Consider the following 20701-nt stretch of genomic DNA (forward strand, 5'->3'; position numbering starts at 1 on the left):
TGTGTGAGGGCCTCAGTTCCAACAGGAGGAATTCCCCCACCTCCTCACTACCTAGAGTACATATTAAAAGTGGTAAAAAAAAAACACCAAAGAACTTAGTAAGTTCTCTTCTTTGCCTGCTAGTAGCACCACGCTCCAATTATTTCATCATCACGGCACCCGCTTCACGGGCCGTTGCACGCATACATTTTAGTTACACGGGCCTGCGCATCATGTTTCAGCACAGCACCCACTTTAATATTTTTAATTTTTTTATTTTTAATGCTTCACTGCAAACCAAAAAGACATTGTCATTTAGAGCGCCAATAGCTCATACTCTCACAAATGGCAAACCTATTTCATTGCAAATGCTTGTTTTGATTGCAAGTCAATTAGGGATAGCCAGTGGGTAGTCTCAAATAACACCACTGGCTTGCCCTTTGACGCCCTCATTACCCTTGCTACCTGTGTTCATGAAGGCAACAGTAGGAACAAAGTAAATTAGACTGAAAAGAGTGACCGCATGGGGTACCCTTAGTATATTTAGTAAATTTACATCCATTGTTTGCTGTGGAGTAGTTAGTACACGACACTCTCCCTCTCTGTAGTATTGGTTTTTGGTGAAAATGCTGTGAACTCTGAAACACGGGCCTTTAATTTCTATGTGAAATTCCTCTGAAAAAAAGCCTTACAATTGATTGGCTGCAAATATTTTGTTTCTGTGGGGAATATGAAGTTAACCTACCTTGACCCCCTAGCCTCAGAACGGTAGGCGTGTCAAGGCCCACAGGCCAAGGGAAGGAAATTGAATACTTTCAACACATTAACATTTCATTGTGTCACCGCAGTAAGCAGATTACAAGGTTGGAAGCCGTAAATGTCGTTTTGAATACTTTACTATGACCGAATCCTAGGGCTGTGTAGTAAAACATTGACATGGTAAGGTAGCTCAGAGCTGCCGATGCCTAAAGCAAGAGACATTTCGAGTTTTCTGCAGTTATGCATGGCAATCTTTTTAATGCTATTTTTTTCCCTTTCAGATCTCATTAACGGAGCCCAAGAACAGTGTGAATTGCCTCCTATGGATGGCTTCCCTCACTGCGAGAGCAAAGTTAAGGTGAGCTGTCTATTTAGAAGATTAAATTAAGTAGTACAAATAACATTGTCACCAGAGCTAAGAGTAGTTTGTTGCCTTCACTTTTTTTTTTCGTTGGATAAGCACTCAACCAGACGGTCTTTTTCAGATGGCTCCTTCGTGTGGTTCCACATGCTGTTTCTTTCCTCCACACATCCTTCCCCCTTCCATTGTTGCTTCTGTTGTATTGCCCCCACCTACAGTCTCTCCCTTCGTTGTTGATCGTGTTGTTCTGGTCCGCGTTGGCCACGTCCTCGCCCCCACCACACCACCTCAGTAGTCGTGTTACCCCCACCCCCCACCCCACACACATCCCTTAATTTTGCCCCCTGCCCACCGGCATTAACAAACTAACAATGGAAACACATCTATGATACACAAGCAGAGCACGCAAATCAAAAGAAGGGAAACTGCTCTCCAGCAAAGCATGTTTTTGGATGTTGGTGTTTATTCCAAAGGGGCCCCCAGTCTTCGTGTTTGCTTTACTAGCAACAAAACCGCAGCCTTTCTCGCGCCTCTTCTGAAGCCGCTCGAAGCTCTATTTATTTAATTCCCCATAGTGCATGTTCACTGGCATCTGTAGGCCTTTTAACAGAGTGGTTAATTCAACAGATTCCTAAATTACATGCTTACACCCACGTCTCAACTGAAGCACCTAGGATAAATATACTTCTTCCCCGCAGCACAGAAAATGTGGTTGTGTGCAGCTTGTAGATTGAGATAATACAAGAATGGCAAATCTGGCCTGGGATGACATCCTTTTATATTTTCTGATCTTGTTCTATTTTGCATCTATTTTACATCACTTAATATGCTTTTTTTTTTTTTTACAGTAAAAGGAAAAATCAAATAGCTTTATGGTTGTCCCAGGTTTTTTCATCTCTTAATATGCTGTCTTAAACTTGCAAGGGAGCATACATTCAATAGTATACTAAGTCTTGCATGTAGAAATATGGAGATTATGCAGGAGCACTTATTATGGAAATTGTAGGACCAATTTATTCTGGCTTTGGTGCCACATCTCCCACCCATTCAGAAGAGGGCTGAAGCAGGTAGGAGACTCCTCTGGAGAAGTTTTGAATGTGTGCAAAAAATGCAATTATTCACTATACTAGAGACCAAGAAACAGAAATTATCATAATGTACAACCTATAAATCAATATGAACAGTATATCTGGTGTCCCTATTTGTTATTACTTTACCTGCAGGCGTAGCTGCGCAATTAAGCACTACTTTTACCTACTTTTAGCCACCAGAACTTAAGAAAATAAGAGAAAGCTGCTGGTCATCATCACATTTGGGGGATGTTGATGGTGTCGTAGGTCCAGGCCTTAGTTATGCACTTAGAGCCTGTAAGCAAGATACATATGTGGCTGCATTCTTTGAGACATCAAATATTAATGCAACTTCTTTGAAGAATACATTGAGGTTGGTTTCTGAGATTGGCCTTTGAGATAATCGGCCTTCTCTGAATATAAAGATTTTCTGTCCTCGAAATGTTTTTCAGGTAAGGATTGTTTGAATGTTTTGCAGTCTACAACTCTACTGTTGATAGTGAATATAGATGGCAGAAGGAGATAATAATACCTAAGTGTTATTCTAAGGTAAGGGAGCCGTGTTGGAGGCAACTGAGCATGGAGAAGTGGTGGTGCCTAAACTAAAATAGGATTTGTGTTGTAAAAAGAGTGTTGTAATGTGTTGAGAAAATATGAGCCATATACCCAGCAGGACATGAAATAATTGCACTACATCAGAGGTGCATGAGCTGTTGTGATAAACAAATGTTGGCAATGTTGGCAATGAGGGAGGTGAAACAGAGGGGCTGGCGAGGGTTATGAGGACCACATTGATGGTGGGAAAAGTGAGGCAGGCCTGGATTTGGGCATAGGCGAAAACATTTGGTGGTAGAGTAAATTAAAGAAAAGTTACTGGTGAGAGAAGGATAATAGGAAATGTGAGCTAAAAAGAGAGGGAAAGGTTGCTTTGTTAAAAAGGCGAGATTACGGTTGGTGTGAGAAGGAATAGTTGGTAAGGTAGCCAATGATGTGAGAGTAAAGTTGTTTTTGGAGAAAGAAGAAATCTTGGCTAATTATTGTGGACAGCGGTTTAATCAATAAACCTCGTTTGCAGAAGAAAAGATGGGGAGGCAGTTGAAGTAATGTAGGTGGTGAGGGAACAAAGCATGATACAGTGAGATGGAGGCAGTAGAACAGGAGGCAGCAAGAAAGGTAATAACTAGAGAGGGAGAATACATAGTGATGGCTGAGATCATGGAATGTATTGTGGTCAAGATTAAAGGACTGGTGGAAAGGAGGCAGAAGTAGAAGGTAAGACATCTGGAAATCATTCGTGAGACTGCACAGTTTATGGTGGTAAAGGATAAGAAAGCTGATGTGGCAGGAAATCAGAGGTGGCAGTGCAGGAGATAGAGAATATGTGATGGAAAAGGGTGAAGGGAGTGGTAGAAAGAGCACATGAGTGACATGGAGTGAGGAGAACACAGATGTGGGAGAAAAGATGAGTAGTGGGATATAAAGGGGGATCCGATGTAGAGTTCATTCAGCTATAGCCTGAGCTGTAAAATGGGGAAGAGTAGGGTATCCTGGTATCAAGGAGGCGAAATGGAACGAAAGGATTTGGAGAGGAGAGCACTTCAATGTGGTTGTGGTGGAATACAGAGTCATATGAGAAAACAGCAAGGAAGTGTAGTCCGTAAGCAAAGAAGCAATGGCATAAAAGGATATAATAATTGTTAGTGAGCCAGGGAGCTGGACTGCAATGAAATGTTAGAAGAAAGGTGTTTTTGTGTTGAGAAATGTGTGGTGACAGAGGGTACAAGTGTAGTAATAGTGGTTGAAAGGAAGTTCCAAGCAGTGGTGTTGCGGTAGGACACTGGGGGTGCAGGGAAAGAGAGAGAGGACGGGAGGTAGGGACCCAAAGTTAGGAAATTGATGGTCTGTTTCCCTGAGGAGAAGGCGGTGATGGATTATACAGATAGTTGGTTCAAACAGGAGCATCAGAGTAGAAGGGTGTATTTGACATGAGGGATCACTGGTGGCATAGCAGGATAATAGTTGTTGATATGGCACCACAAAACTAGTTGTGGGGAAGACTAAAGGAGTTGTGCTGAGGTGAATTAGGGTGAGGAGGTAAATTGTGGTTGAAAAGAGAAAGTTCTGAAGTGAAGTAGTGTTTGTGAATGGTAGGCAGGAGTATAGTGCAGAGGAACAGTGTAGCTGGACTGTGGTGCAGTGAAATTGCCATAGGTTATCGGAAAATGCAGCAAAGGGTGTGGAGGAGGAAAGTGAAAACCTTGAAGGGGGGGAAGCAGAAGGGAAAATGGATCAAAAAAGAAGAGACCGGTAAAAGGGTTCAGAAGGAGGTAGATCAGTATATTATTTATATTTAGTTATTCATGAAAGGTAGAACAAGGCTTGTAGAGGAGTCCTGCCTCAAGTGGTTAGAATGAACGATGCACACATTCATAGTCTGCGATGCCAGAGCGTTACCTGCATCCATCCCACTCCACCCCTCCAAAAGCTGTATTATGAATGTATAATTTTAAATTAGAAGCCTGGGGGAATCTATGGACAATTCAGCCCCATCTATATAAATATACTTTAAGTAGTTGGAAATGTCTATCGAAAATATATTTTAACTACACTTACAATTCTTAGCTTCAATGATAAATCATGAAGTGTATCATGGAAGGGAAATGTTAATCAGATCAGTAATAAGTAATATAACATTTTGAATGAGCACATGACTGACATTCACAAAGTTTAATAGGTTTGACTTTTTTTTGTCTTGGCCTTCAGCCAGCTTTATCTGTCCCACTAATATCTTGCTTTGGAAATAATTCATTTTATACCTCCATAGGTACTGCACCTTTCAGTCAACCCTCTTCATCTATTGGTGTGTTCAGTTTTCAGGTGTCATTCACTTTTTCCGTCTGCCCTCCAGGCCATACAGTGTAGAAGTGAGATGTCTTATCTGTCTCACTGATGCAGGGCCACCCTTGGCCTACGGGTTCACAAAATGAGGATCGACACTTGAGTGGGACAAAACACAAGTTTATTACATCTCATGAGAGAGTCCGTCTTACAGACACCACAAGGGCCTGAGAAGGAACTGATAAGTATGGTTTCTAACTTATCTTTTATACATTTTTGGTACGGTAAGGCTAGCACAAAAACCCCTTTGTCATTGTCACATACACAACCCCTTTTGGCATTTTTACATAATGTGTACATGCTGAACTGTTGGATCCTGATAAACCCCTACCCATGTCATCTTTGTAGATAGGCAAGGGAGGTTACAGGCGTTGGTGGGCTAACAGATCAGACATCTGTGCACTTTGGCCGTTCGGCCGGGCAGGACTCCTTACTGTACAACCAGCTTTCCAGTGAACATGTAACTTCTGACTTTATGAAAGTCCCCGCAGAAACACAAAAATGGGGGCTGGTAGACAAAATGGAAGAGGAGTAGAGGCTAACTTAACAGAATAATTTTGTTACCGTTTAACAACCGCATGTGGCAGTGGGTCAGCCCATACCATCTATAAATGACAGCATTTTGTCTGATCACATGTGCACAGCTGTCTGAAAATTAGTATACTTCAAGGTAAGGACTGTTGTGCCCAGGCTAATGGGCCACATCATTTTTATATGTATTTTCTCAAATGTTTTTGCAATTTTTTTACGTTTTGTAACTACCCTAAATAAAATCATTGCATGCTTGAAAAGGTCAGGTGTTTTGACTGTGCCAATACTTTGCTTGTAATGATGTTGCGGCAACAAATGATGGATGGAATGCTGAATGAATCAAACATTCAGCCCTAGTCAATAGATCTGGGTTAAATGCATTATTATTTTGCTCACTACACCATCCCAGTTTGGACCCAGCCATATGCAAATCAGTCTTCACCCTGCTTCTCATGGGGACAGTCCAGCCCGAACTGTCAAACCGGGTCCTCCATGGACTGGAAACAAAATCCTGGTACCAGTTTCAGGGTAAAACCCCTCATTAGCCAGGTTAGCTTGAGTCCAGTGGCACAGTGAGCATGCCCAACCCACTTAGTGCGAAAAGTGCCGTGGCAACAATTGATTGATGGAATGCTGAATAAATCAAACATTCACACCCAGCCAAAAGATCAGGTTTAAATCCATTGTTCTTTTGCTCACTACGCCACCCCAGTTTGAGCCCAGCCATATCAGTCTTGACCCTGCTCCTCATGGGAACAGTCCAGCCCGAACTGACAAGCCTATAATTTTTTGCTCTAGCACTGGCTTGTAATGGTGACACGTACAGTATAGTAACTTTGCGGACACCCATATTATGCCGCAGCTCCTTTCTGCAACTCTCATGCTTATTTAAAACCTACTCTTCTCTTTTAAAATATTCTGTTATGTCACTCATAGCTCACCTTTCCACTTATTTTTGAGTACGTAGAACTTGATTGCTGTTTGCTGATCCCTGCGTCCCTCCTGGAGCCTCAGCGCTGTTTACTCTTCAACAATGTGCTGGAAAGTGCTCTAGTATTAATTAGGTACTGAAGTGCTACATAACACTGTAAAATATATAGTAAATAAATTAACGAGTGCTCAAAGGCGAATCATGTGAACGAACACTAACAATGAATCGAATAAGTAAACCAGTTACATTTTTAAAATTTAATAGACTTCTTTTTTGCGGATTATGGCACAGTTAGCAACGAGTGCTCCAGTATTTAATTTGACATTTCTTGAATGAATCAACTGACAGGTTTGTAGCTGTGACAACAGGTTTTTGTTGAGGTGAACTGAGGCAGATTTGAACAGCTGCTGCTTTTTTCCCTGTTCAGCAGAGCAAGGGATTGGACTATAGATAGATCCTGCATTAATTAACACAGGGTGTAGTGGTCTGTCGTGAGTGCCAAGTATGACGTCACACGCTGACGCCTGCGAGCGCGTGCTGGCAAGACTACAGCCATAACATTAAAAGTGCTTCAAATCAAGTTACCCTTTTCGCGGAGCTGAAAATAATAGTATAAACAAAACTCGTTGTAAATTCCACAAAATGGGAGTATTAGATAATCTGTTAAATACATTCTGAAGAGGTTCCTTGCAGCCTAATGGATCACTTGCAATGTTTTTGTAATTAATCCTTGGACACGTCTAGTGGTGACTCATGATAGGAAAAATGTTTTGGCAGTGAGCGGTAATTTTCCCTATTGTGCAAGTGTGCGGCTTCTTGTTTTTCTTTAGTTTTCTATTATTTTGGTTATGCAATTACTGGCCTTTGTTGCAGGAATAGTCTGTAGGCGAAGCCTCTGCTCCCTTCACGACGGATTGTAGGTGGATGTGTGTTAGTCAATATATACTATCTCTGATCGGGTAGTCGCTGTGATAAAATTCAGTTTTGTTAGTGAGTCATGGACAGAAAGCTGACTCGACTTTCAGAGCATCTTGCTTATATAATTGTAACTTTTAAAGGATCATAGCACAACAGCAAGCTGGCAGACCAGAAAAGAGACCATCACATCACTGTAAATTGAGTGCTGAGACCATATTTTGCATAGTGTCCCCGGGTGGGAGGGGGGCAAACAGGATTTTGCTCCTGCTTTTTTTGCAAGTGTTGGCTGCCATGGTATTACAGAAGGGTCTGCTAAATCTTGTGCTGCCCGCTTATGTTATCTGGATTATGCTGGTGGGGGGAGGGGGAGTGAGGTTTGGGGGGGGGGGGCGCATCTCTCAATTGCGTGGGGGTGTGACCCATGCAGATGAGAGAACCCTTTGCTTTTGCACCCACACCATACTTCAGAAGCTGTTGCCAGGCCAAAGAAGCAGTCAGGAGGTGCACTGATAGTGCACCACACAAAGAGTGGTGCCCAGTCAGATCGCAACCGAAGTGCAGCCCTTTGGAGTGGGGCAAGGAGGTCCAAAAGGGATGCTGTTGCACACTGGGCCTACCTGTGAAGTTATCCACTTCAAAGTGAGAACCGATCGCTGTCTGAATGGGAAGGCAGTCCAGCCGCTTCAAATAGCCGGTCTGTGCAGGGCACATCCAATTGAGAATGCGCTACACCGCCAACAGGGACAGTGCTCCTGATCTGGAATTTTGCCCCCATTGAGAAAAGGAAGATTTATAACGGGTAAGAGAATCTGGTGTTTATTGATGTTCTGCACATAAACTTTTGTAATCCCACTAAAGTCAAAATCGCCGTACATCATCCAGATAGCCTTGAAGTGTCACAGTGTGCTTCTTTAACAGAGGGCTGAGTACAAGGACGAGGAAGATCGTTGAGGATTGTCTGTTAAGTGGCAATATTTGAGAACAATGAAGGGGGAATGTGAGATTAAGTAGTGATGGCGAGTTGCTCACAAATTGCTTTGGAATAAGAGTTAGTGTAAGTAAAAACATGGAAAGTACAATACATGGTGGAACATCGTGAAAAATGAATATTATCATATAGTGTGTCCACATATAAAACAAAAAAATAGCAGAATGGGAGAAATGGGAGAAAGGATTTGCTAAAAAAAGAAGATATGCTGAGCTTGAGCCATGTTCATAAATCTCCTAAATATTGGAAAATCCTACATAGTTCTAGAAAATGGACCAAGTCATTTATAAAAAAAAGTGTTCTTCCTAAAATAGGGAAAAATCTGAGGTGCAACTATCTATAGAAACAAATAAAATACAAAAATCTGCCAAAAGGAGAGAGGCTCCAAAAGAAATTACATTTTGCGATGAAAATCTAGTTTTCTATTGGTTCCAATAAGTACACTGCTTACACTTGAACAGTGTGAAAAACATGGTCTACCGAAATTGGGGAGGTAGACGAGTTTTGGGTAGCAAGCTATTTTCCCCATAGAACAGCAGATGGTTTGAATATAAGGTGCATATTAAGGAAGAGGGTGAACTTGCAAGGTGTAGCAACTATGAAAGTATACGTTAAAGGAGATTAGACGATGAGAGGTGACCAGAAGTATGGTTCGTAAAGGTTTTCCTATAGCAGTCTTGCAAACCGGTTAATATTGAGCCTGGACATAATCCCTCCATACAGGCAGACCGAGGATGAAGGCAAAGGGCTTTGGTAATTGATTCAATCCACTACTGAATTGCCATCGTTTATAATAAACTATTAGAATAGCGTATAGGGTAACAGTAGGCCTAAAAATATGGTTGTTACTTGCCATTCAGGCTTTTTTTTTAACCATACTTGGTTGAAATCTAGTGGGAAAGGTGGTTTAAAGAGAAAGTGAGGACGTTTCTAGATATATGATCAGACCTTCATTTGGTGACCAAATCATTTTATCTTCTTCGGTAATATTGATTTTATTCACAAAACTAAGGAAGCTTGTGTGTTTATCTTTGTTAAAGGTATTAAGGGTAAATGAGAATAACCCAAGTTCAATTTTGGAGAGTATCAATGTGTTCTTGTGGATTTTGAATTGCAGACATTACTAGAAAGCAAAATAATCGACATGAGAGATACTCAAGGATAGAGGTAAGCTAAACTAGAAAAAGAGGCCAACACTATTTTAAACAATAAAGATTTTGCTAGCTTTTGAGAGGAAAAGTTTGTTAAATGCAAGATGCTAACATGGTATGGCATATCTCTTCTATTGTACTGCCAGCAGCAATCAGCAGTCAAATCAGCAGAGACACATTGTGATGCCACTGCTTAGATCAGCATCTCTCAATTAGAAGGCATCGCATCTCTTGTTTTTATTGCACAATGAAGCATTATCGGACGTAGCTTGGGACTATACAACTACAAACTGTAGGCTCTTCGTCAGTAAGAAAAAGGCAGCTGGTTGGCGATATCCGAAGGAGGCAGGCGAAAAACAGGGTGTAAAGAAAAAAATAAGCATTGGGCAAAAGTGAAATACCCCTGGAGCTGAAGGTAAGAAGAAAACACATAAGAGCAGGGTTGTGAAAATCCTATGCCAAGGAAAGAAACTTTGAAAATGCGCTGTTCAGGATTGCTTTGATTGCACAAAGCGCCTTCGTGTAAGAAGTCATGCCGATTTTGAGAATTGAAATAAAATCAGCCACCTGTTAGGAGGAGTCGAGAGGGAGGGAGAGGATATCATTTTTGCCTCTTTGTCTTTATTGCAATTTAGATTTCTTGTTGCAAGCTAAGAAATATTATATTTAAAGCAAGGACAAGGGGGGAGTCGTTATATGGCATGTTCAAAGCACACTCAGCACAGCATTCACTACATGCTCAATTGGTCTAAAGTAGGGTTAGCAAGCTAGGTGTATTAAATCCATCTGCAGCTTTCTGGATATCGTCTTAGTTCGGACAAGAAAAGAGAGGCCTGGGATGCCATTGATTTGTGAGCAAAATAAGCTGCCAACCTGGGCTCCTTAGTGACTTTCTGACAGCACTCTGTAAGCCCATCTGGCAAGAGTTGGGAAGGAGGCTTACATAGGTTTCCTGAAAGAGGTAAGAAATTGGGAAGTAAAGTGAATCTGAGGAAACCCCTATGCATCTCATATCAAATGACAACTCAAAGCTGAGATGAGGATGATTTCGGAAGCAGGGATGCTGAATGGAATAACACTCTTGTTTTTGGCCACCCTGAAATAAGGGACAACCACATTATGTGTGAAGGATCTCTTGAGAATGGAAGGAGCCTGGACATCCGATACACGTTTTGTGGCGATCTAACAGAACAAGACTGTTAGCTTAGCTGATAGTTGTTTAAGTGAAAAATCTGACTTGGGCAGGTCAGGTACAGAGACCTAGAGGGACAATGTTTGTGTCTGAAATAGAGGCGTAAGGAGGACAAAGGAAATCTGAGAAACAAATTGCTCAGATGCGCTACAGACATGGGAACCCTTGCCCAAACAATGTGGACACAATGGGTGGTGACCTGCAGAAAACACAGAGTGAAAAACTGACAGTGGTCCTACAAGAAAGGCTCTTCTCGAATGAAAAATTAAGTTAGCTTTGGCATGGGTTCAGGCATGAAGCATTCCCTTTTTCTCTTCCTCTCCCTAGCTATCCTAAGCGGCCCAGTTTGATTAACCAAGACCAAGAGTCCTCCAGGAGGCAAAAAGACATGCAGGAAATGCTTCTCCTTGTTCCACGTCTACTGACACTAGCCAGCTCAGGCAGTAAAGAATCTTTCACGGCTAGACAGTCGTAATTTTCCATTGAAATCAGAAGACAGTCCAGAGGACTGGCAAGGGGTAGCGCTTTGGAGGGCTGACATGCATTCTTGGTGAGTTGGAAACCAAGCCTGGGAGGGCCTGAAGTGAGTTACAAGGACACAGCAACCCTAAAGAAAGTGCAGATGGATAAGAGTACAAGAGAGTTGACGGAGTGAAACAAAATCGTACCCAAGAAAGGGGCTCCAATCATGGAGAAAGGCATCCACTGACCAAACTTCAGGAGTTGCATGTTGTGGGGAAAGGCAAACATTTTTTTAGTGGACCCCAGAGAGAAGGTGTTTGAGAAACTATCCGGTCATGAAAGGTCCAGTCAATGCACTGTTGAGGATGATATAACCATTCTGCCACCAATGTTCTTTTTTGATTTTGAGATTCTTCTTGAGGCAGAAATTCCGAAAAATCTAGAAAAATGGGGATGAGGTTCTTGAAACTGTTGCCTACCATTCTGTTAAATCAGCTGATCAGTATGAAGCACTTGGACTTGTGTTTGAGGAAAGGTTCACACAAGAAGGGTCTGGGAGTTAATGGGGAGGGAGGATTTCTCCTAAGAACGCTAGCCTCCAGTAGGGGCCCTGGAAGTTGGCGCCGCAACCTAGATTGCTGACATCCACCTCTATTACAAGATCTGGGCTAGGACCGAAGAAGACCTTGCCATTCCAAGGATCTCTTGTGAATGGAAAGAGCCTTAAAATCAAACACCCATATTTCAACTACTACAGAAACTCCTCTCTGCAGTCCCTATCCAGAATACTTACAGCAGATGAAGGTTTTCCAACTTTGAAGGACTCTTTAGTAAAGGAGATTGGGAAATCCCTTAGATGAATGAGAAAAGACGAGCCACAAGACTTTTTAGCTACCTCATGGAAATGGAGATGGAGGCGCCAGGTATGTTTTAAAAAAAATTCACCAATTGTCCCTGGTGATTCTCAGGATGCAAATATGCATGTCTACTACAACCCCCCCAAACTCCCTGGTTTTGAGACAGAGAGCAGGCTGACATCCCAGCGTTGATTATGAAACACCAGGAGTGAAAGTTCAGATGCACATGAAGAAGAACGGGGCTTTGGACCAGCAATAGACAGACATCAAGGTAAATTATTAGGTGAGCACCACGGGCCCTCGGAAAGGACACTGCACCCCAAAGGATTTTTGTGAAACACCAGGTAACCATCTGTGGCTGCTCCGCTGAAATATGAGAAACAGACCGTAAAGCAGATGAATGGAAATGGAAAAATAAGCATTCTTTATGTCTCAGTGCATTATTCTGTCACCAAACATGTGAGTGTCCTGGAGAAGGTGAATGCTCTTGATTTTAAAGTGGCAATAATTGTACAAAGATGTGGGGCGCTTTCAGGTTCATCATGTTTTTAAATCTTTCATTTTCTTGTTGTCCAGGAAATGCACATTATGAACCTTCCTTAAAATGGGATTAAATCAGTATCCTTTTTCGTAAGAGTTCGACAATGTCTTGATCTATTAATGAGGTCTTCTCTAGGGAGAAGAAATTACGAGGTGGATAGGGTAGTTGGAAGGGGGTTGCAGGAAGTCTGATGCAACACAGGATAATTTGGAGAGCTCTAAGCTCTTCAGCTTCTTCTCATTTTGGGAGAAAACAACCAAAATGTCCCTCAGGTACCATTAGGAGTGTAGGGTGGGGAAGGGAAAGCATTGATTACTTGTGGTTGAACTTTGAGGCTTAATGTGGATGGATGGCAATTAACCCTGCCTTTTTTTTGGGCCGCCTCTTCTCCAGACAAATATTCCTCCACAGTGTTTGTGACTTTGACTTGCATGGCTAAGAGGCAACACACAGCAAAATTAGTGGCCTATTTAGGTGGTGGGGTGACCTTGTCCTATCTCAAAAATACTCTCTTGATGGTAGATTGGACATGGTCCAGAGAAAAGAAGACATGAACAAATTTAGAGATGTCCTTCAGGAAGGAGTTGCCAAAGAAGGTGGCTCTAAGAAAGTCTAAGTGAGAGTCAGCACCCCTATCAAGTATCTTTTAGTCCTTATGCATGAAGATAGATTTCCTTCACCTTGTAGCATTTGGTTTCAACAAAAGGTATGGATTTTTTCTGCTCAACCTCTTAAGGCAGTTGGAGTGACAATCTCTAAAAATCGAAGTACCTCACTCAAATGTATCCAGCAACCTGACCAGGGTGGCAGAATAATTGAGGACACCATCCTGGCAACATTTGAGCGTGCAATTGATAACGTTCCTAGGATCATGACGAGAAGGAAGGTGGAATGAAATAAGGTTGAGGTTACTTGTGGAGCCAAGCAGATTGTGTCCTCTAATGTAATTTCTTGGAATTCATCTTTTTAAGGTGAATCTGACTGGCTAGTTTAGTGACTTATGAAACCAATAGGTGGTGTACTGTGCTATGTGCTCAAGAGAAATACACACTCTGGGCTTTGGGTGGTGGAGTTCACGGAGATAGAAAATTGGTTCTTCATTTAAATCTTAGAAAGAACAATAAAAAGTAAAAAAAAAAAAAAAATCTTAGAAAGAACTTTTCATAGCAAGGGAACCCCTAGGGGAGTTGATGTTGGATGTGAATGAGGGAAGCAGCGAGACATCAGAGTAAAGTGCCTGTACCCACATCTAAATTTGCCTCTTTACTCATCCCCAGGGAAGAGGAAACAATTATTATTATTATTTATTTTTTAATTACTCTTTCTATTGCATTTTAAGACATCTATAACAGCATTAGAATGAAAAAATGAACATTGCTGCATAATAGTCAGGTAGATCCTCCTCGACAAATAAGTTACATGAATTCACATCGAATTTGTTGACTTCGCGGAATAGTGCCATCGGAGTAAGCCATCCAGTTGCTCCAGACCTTGTGGTGTTTGTCTGGGCAGCAAAATACACAAGATGATGGACGGAATGTTGCACAATGGCAAAACATTCACCCCCAGTCACAGATCTGGGTTTAATCCATCGTTATTTTGCTCACCAATTCACCCCAGTTCAGACATGGCCATATGCAAATCAGTCTTGACCCTGTGCCTCATGGGAACAGTCCAGCCCATACTGCCAAGCCAGGTCTTCCCTGGACCGGAATCAAGCATCCTAGGACCGGTTTCTGGCTATCAGCCGTCTTCAGCCAGGATAGCTTGACTCCAGTGGCGTTGTTTCCCAGTTGGAAGCGCTTTGTCTGGGCTGCCACTGGATTTGTATATAGGTTTTACTCTGCGGCACAATAGCCTATACTTCTTGCTCATTCAATCACATGTTCCTCTTAGCAATAAGAACATCCATTGCAACAAGTAGTCTTGTGTATCTGATCTCTCCCCACTTGTCTATCAGCCCCAGTAAATCACTTATGGTTTGGGTACCACTGGCCATACCCACCACTTGCAATAGAGTGGTGCACATGTTTTGTCGGTACCATTTTTTAAGGGGCATTTCCATATTGTATGGTAAAAGGTACTCAGGGGCTGTTGGCATTTTAATCTACACAGGTCTAAGCCTCATCTTATTTAGCCTTGTTGTGCTGTTGTAATGTGATGAAGGTATTGAAGTTGAAGTATTTACTGATTGATAGATATCAAGTGCCCTTTGGGCCATTCTTACCTCCACCTAGTTCTCCTTTTGTAACGGTCCATTTGCTCCATCGCATTGCCTGATGTTAGCACGAAAGGGATGTTTGAGTTGTAGATGGTGGGGTGCGTTACTGTTACAACGCAACTTTTACGTCGTAATGCTGTTACAACGCAGCTTTTACAACGCAGGTTCCATTACAACGGATGTCATTACAACGCAGGATATTACATAGCAGATGGTATTACAACGCATACCATTACATCGTAAGTATCGGTAAGTATTTAATTTTTTTTTAATTTTATTTAATTTTATTTAATTAATTTAATTAATATTAATTATGAATAAATATATATATATATATATATATATATTTTTATGATGATAAATTAAATATATTTAAGTAATTTTTAAAATAAGTGAGTATAGGAGTATATGTTTTGGGGTACTGAGGTGTATGTTTTGGGGTGTTTGGGTATTTTTAGGTTTTAGGGCAGGGTTTGGGTTTTGGGGTACAGGAGTGTTTTTAGGTTTCAGGGCAGGGTTTGGGTTTTGGGGTACAGGGGTGTTTTTAGGTTTTAGGGCAGGGTTTGGGTTTTGGGGTACAGGGGTGTTTTTAGGTTTTAGGGCAGGGTTTGGGTTTTGGGGTACAGGGGTGTTTTTAGGTTTTAGGGCAGGGTTTGGGTTTTGGGGTACAGGGGTGTTTTTAGGTTTCAGGGCAGGGTTTGGGTTTTGGGGTACAGGGGTGTTTTTAGGTTTCAGGGCAGGGTTTGGGTTTTGGGGTACAGGGGTGTTTTTAGGTTTTAGGGCAGGGTTTGGGTTTTGGGGTACAGGGGTGTTTTTAGGTTTCAGGGCAGGGTTTGGGTTTTGGGGTACAGGGGTGTTTTTAGGTTTCAGGGCAGGGTTTGGGTTTTGGGGTACAGGGGTGTTTTTAGGTTTTAGGGCAGGGTTTGGGTTTTGGGGTACAGGGGTGTTTTTAGGTTTTAGGGCAGGGTTTGGGTTTTGGGGTACAGGGGTGTTTTTAGGTTTTAGGGCTGGGTTTGGGTTTTGGGGTTCAGGGGTATTTTTAGGGTTTATTTTTTTAAAGTACGACTTTAATTAAATTAAAATAATTAATTAAATCAAAATTAATTAAATTTATTAAATGAAATTAATTACAATTTTAAGATTAATACAATTATATTTATTAAATTAAATTAATTAAATTTAAATAATTACTATTAAATTTATTAAATTAAATTAATAAAATTATATTATTTTAATTAAATTACATTAATTCCTATTTAAAATTAAATTAAACTTATTTAAATAAAGATAAGATTAATACAATTATATTAATTTAATTAAATTAATTATATTTAATTAATTTTTATTATATTTATTAAATTAAATTAATAAAATTATATTAATTTAATTAAATTACATTAATTCCTATTTAAAATTAAATTAAACTTATTTAAATAAATTATATTAATTACATTTTTTAAATTATTTTAATTATATTAGTAAAATAAAATTAATAAAATTAACTTAATTTCATTTTTTAAAATAAATTATACTTACCTATACTTACGATGTAATGGTATGCGTTGTAATACCATCTGCTATGTAATATCCTGCGTTGTAATGACATCCGTTGTAATGGAACCTGCGTTGTAAAAGTTGCGATGTTACAGCATGCGTTGTAAAATAACGCGTTGTAACATCATAGATCCAGATGGTGGGTGTGCAGGAACTATAAAAGAGGTTGAGTGTGCCGTGGAGATCAGGAGTATAGACTTCTATCTATGGAGGGGTTGTTTCGATCTGTAAAACGCCAATTATTTACTGGTATAAGGTGGATAACCTAGTAATAAAGCCTTATCTGTGTTTCCCAGACCCCCATCATAGGGATTGAGTACACATTTGCGGTAGGAAATTCCAGGCAGATCTCCTGCCCAGAGGAAGTTCACCATTGATGACTGTAGGGTGTGGAAGAAGTCAGGAGGTATGTCGTATTGGTAATTCTGTAATGTGTAAAGATGTCGGGGAAGCACTATCATTTTAAGCAGTGCTCCCCTGCCCCCTATGTTTAGTGGAAGACCTTTCATTGATTCATGCCTATCAGAATCCTGGTTCCTAAGAGTGTGATATTCATGTCCCCTGCTCGTTGTTTGGTAAGTGCAATGTCCATCCCAATATTTTTAAATGGTGTGGTCGCCCATTGCAATGGGTTGCCAGCATTTATGTCCTGTTGTGCACCAGGGTTAGGTAGATTTAGGCCACTTCACAGTAAGGCTGTATGTGTCTGTGTAGGTCTGTGGCATAGATAAGGGTTGTGTAGAGAGAGGTCTCAGGGTCACTGATATAGACAAGGAGGTTATTGGCATGTAACACACTATCCTCACGACTTTCACAAGAACCTGCACTCATGGCTCGATAGAGCATTTTCACGTAGCTGCAAAAGATGGGGCCAAAGTTCATGTGTTCCAGAAGGTGTAACATAAATTGCCAGTGGACAAATAGTAGGGTTGTTCTGTGTAGATGCATGTGTAGTAATTCAAAACTTATCAGGCTATGAGACAATGGGCTGAAACTATTTGAATAAATTCATAGTTAGGCTGGGGACTAGCCAGGATTCTTGTTCCCTATTCGTTAGCAGGTGTAGGAGTTTCCCTGCCTTGTCCCCTCTTTCACACATTTTATACTTGGTAGTTAGGTCTGCTAGATTTGCTGTATTGAGTAGTTTCTGTCTAAGTGTTAGCCTCTTCATTGGTAGGGTGTATCTCTCTTGGTCACTGCGCGTTTCCATGAGGTCCCCCTCTGCCATATATATTATTTTATCTAAATCAGCTATGTCCCTGTGTTTTTAATCTTTGGCTGCGGCTTGGTGGGATATTATTTGTCTGCACAGGGCCACCTTTGAGGCCTCCCATAGTATAGTGGGTGAATCCGCAGTATCGGTTAGGTAGTCAGAAATGTGTTGTCGGAGGAAGTAATCAAATGCAGTATCCAAGATGGTGGTCCATAACTGAACTGAAGTCGCCACCCAGTATTGTTGGACCGAAGAAGGATTGTAACAGCACTGTTGTGAGTGCCTGCAGTGTATCCATCATGAGTGTTGCATAGACTGAGGCAAATGTCCAATGTATGCCTTCATTGTCCCCTTCGGTAATGACAAAGCGGCCTAAGGTGTCACAGTAAGTTTTAGTGATTTGCAATGGAAAGCATCTATGTAGGAGACTAACCATCCCAGGGGAAATAGTTGTGTATCCTATGTAATATACCCTGGTATAACCAAAGTTTTGCAAGAAGGGACGATTATTGCCAAGCAAGTGTTTCCTGCAATAGCACCACTGGAGGAGAGCGGGGCCTAAGGTACTAGAACACTTAATTTTATTATTAAGGCCATTAACATTAATTGAGAGTGCGTTGATAGATTCTGGTGTTTCCATCACAGGGTTTTGGTACTGTGTGTGTTTGTGTCTAGAAGGGGCAGAAAAGCAGTGACTCATAACAAGTATGCTAAGGCTCAATGAAACCTGTATAACAACTCAAACATCGTAATGCCCCAAGCCTTCCACAGCAACATCCTCCCACTCCACCCTTCCACCCCGTAGCACCTGTCGCCCTTCCTCAACTAAGAATTAGATGGCAGTTCAGTAACCTGAACCCAAGCCAGACTGAGCCAGACCATTGATGGGAAGGATATAGTGTTGACAATGTTGTAAGTAGGTGGTCTATTCAACTGTGTAAAGATTCTAATTTACTGTGGATCTAGGTGGTGATGATGGTGGCGTGCATTCCGATGAGTCATGAGAGGATGCAAGGGCATTGTTGAGATGGTCTTCCTCGATGGCAGGCAGGTCCGGGAGCCTTTCCGTTTTTGTCTTGTTGATTTCATATGGCCCTTCGGGTGTCGTCCCTTGGTGGCATCTCTCTGCGAGGCGTTGTTCCATCGCCCAGGCCCAAACGGTCTCTGGCATCTGAAAGTAATTTGTAACTCCAAATCTCCCTTCTTCAGGTGTCACTGGGAACAAGAGCGTGTATTTGAATTGCTGGGCATTGAGATGTTCTTTGACTTTGTCGCAGGACTTCCGCTGTTGGAGCAAATGTGTGCAATCTGGAAAAATTATAATACAGCTTGCCTGGAATCGGAGGTCCTCTGCCCTGTGGGTCTCTGACAGTTGTGTGCCTGTCACTGTAATTCAGGAATTTGGCGATCATTGGGTGAGGGGGGTTCCTGGAGGGGGTTTCGGTGCTCGGGAGCAGCAGGCCTTTTCCACAACAAACCAAGCAGAGAGTTGAGATATGGGCATCCAGATAGCAATCAAAGTTGTTCTGGTGTGGGGCGCTCTACTCCTTCAGAGAACCTAACAAATTGAAGGTTGTATCTATGATCTCTACCCTCTGCATCCCCCATACGTGCCTCCAGGACTTTAGAACTGCAGGAGCGTTGCAAGACCGTTGATTTAAGTTCTTTTACTAGATCCATGAGTTTGGACACACAACCCTCCGCCTTAAATATAGTCCACCACCCCGTACAAGTCTTGCAGCAAAAAAGTTACCGCAACACTAACCTCGCTGATTTTGGATAAGAGAAACTCTTATGGCTTCTTCTAGAAAAGCGTCCATGGTGTAAGGTTTTGCAGGCGTGGTTGTTTAGCCTGCGTTTTTTCAGAGGGCCCTTGGCTATAGATGTTGGGTTGTACACTTGTCAACTCTGGCCTGGTCTGAAAGGTTGAAGGTTTTCCCTGAGCCATGTTGGTGTTGCTCTTACTGTTCTTCCAACAATAGGCCTGGGTGCATAGTCATGACTGCTCCCTCACCTGTGTGGGCAAGGCTGTGGTGTGAGGAAGGATTAGGGGAAGGGGACCCAGCAGAGAAGGGTGTGTCAAATTACTTAGCCTACAGAGGGTTGAACTGCGGATTATCAGACTCCTGTCCCGCTTGCCTTACAGTTGGCTCGCATGAAGGCTGCAGGAGCAGCCAGTGTCCCAAGGGAAAGGTGCAGGGGCCCAATTGGGTTGAAACAATTATTACAGCAGAAAGGTAGGGAAATCCTTTGGAAAAGGGTGCCAGGTGAAGCATTCCCATTTTTCCTCCTCCTCTCCCACTATTCTGTGCACAATCAGTTGTCTCCCAGGGTGGGTCGCGGCAAGGATCTCTGAGGGGCTGCAGGACTGGACCTACCACACACCTGAGAACACTCACCGAGCCGGTCCTGAAGTTACACTCTGGACCTCATGTGGCTCTGCTCAAGGTCTCCCCTGGCCCATTAACTCTGACTGGGCTGTGCCTCCTGCAGGCTGGGAGCCCTTGACACGTGTGCTTCAACTTGCAGACACACCTCAGAGTCCCAGGACAGAGCCACTGGGCCATAGGCCGCCTAGGTAAGGATCAACTCCTGCAGGGATAGAGTGCCCACACGCTTTTTCCCATCTTGTGTGCCTGGATGTTTCCGGTAGGTTGTGTTGGGCTTGCTGTCGCACCCCTAGCCCTGAGGTGGTGCCATGAAAAAAGTAGGCTGCACGTGTGAAAACTGGTGTGGTAGTTTCCGCTGCATCAAAACATTGCTCCCAGTGCAATCCCCAGAAGCATTGGGGGGTCCACCAGGGTGTAGGCCGGTGAGCACTCCGTATTAGCACCTAGAATGAGGATCGAATTTGGGCCACGGCCGGTAGCTCAGCGAGGCACGTCCACCATCGTGGCCTTACAAGTCACCCCCTCCAGGAAACTAAATTCTTGCCATCACTTAGTCTCTTTCGTTGGAGATGACTTGCTAGGCTGGTAGAGTGACAGGCATGGCAGTTACAGCCTACAGAAATACTAGTGGTAAGACGTTCTGGAGAAAGAGTTTGGCTTGAGCTTTTTACACTTTTTGGAAACT

General features: G+C 42.3%; 1 protein-coding gene across 2 annotated transcripts in view; it reads left to right on the forward strand.

Annotated features, from left to right (window-relative positions):
- Nucleotides 1-20701, forward strand: part of MGAT5 (alpha-1,6-mannosylglycoprotein 6-beta-N-acetylglucosaminyltransferase) — a 752885-nt gene that overhangs the window by 295233 nt on the left and 436951 nt on the right. For both annotated transcript variants that reach the window (XM_086957066.1, XM_086957067.1), the window contains exon 4: nt 1020-1096. In XM_086957066.1, coding sequence (XP_086813192.1) covers nt 1020-1096 — 77 coding nt within the window. The remainder of the gene's footprint in view (nt 1-1019; nt 1097-20701) is intronic.

The sequence above is a fragment of the Lissotriton vulgaris genome, chromosome 2_1, assembly GCF_964263255.1.
Source record: "Lissotriton vulgaris chromosome 2_1, aLisVul1.2, whole genome shotgun sequence".
NCBI classification, from domain to species: Eukaryota; Metazoa; Chordata; class Amphibia; order Caudata; family Salamandridae; genus Lissotriton; species Lissotriton vulgaris.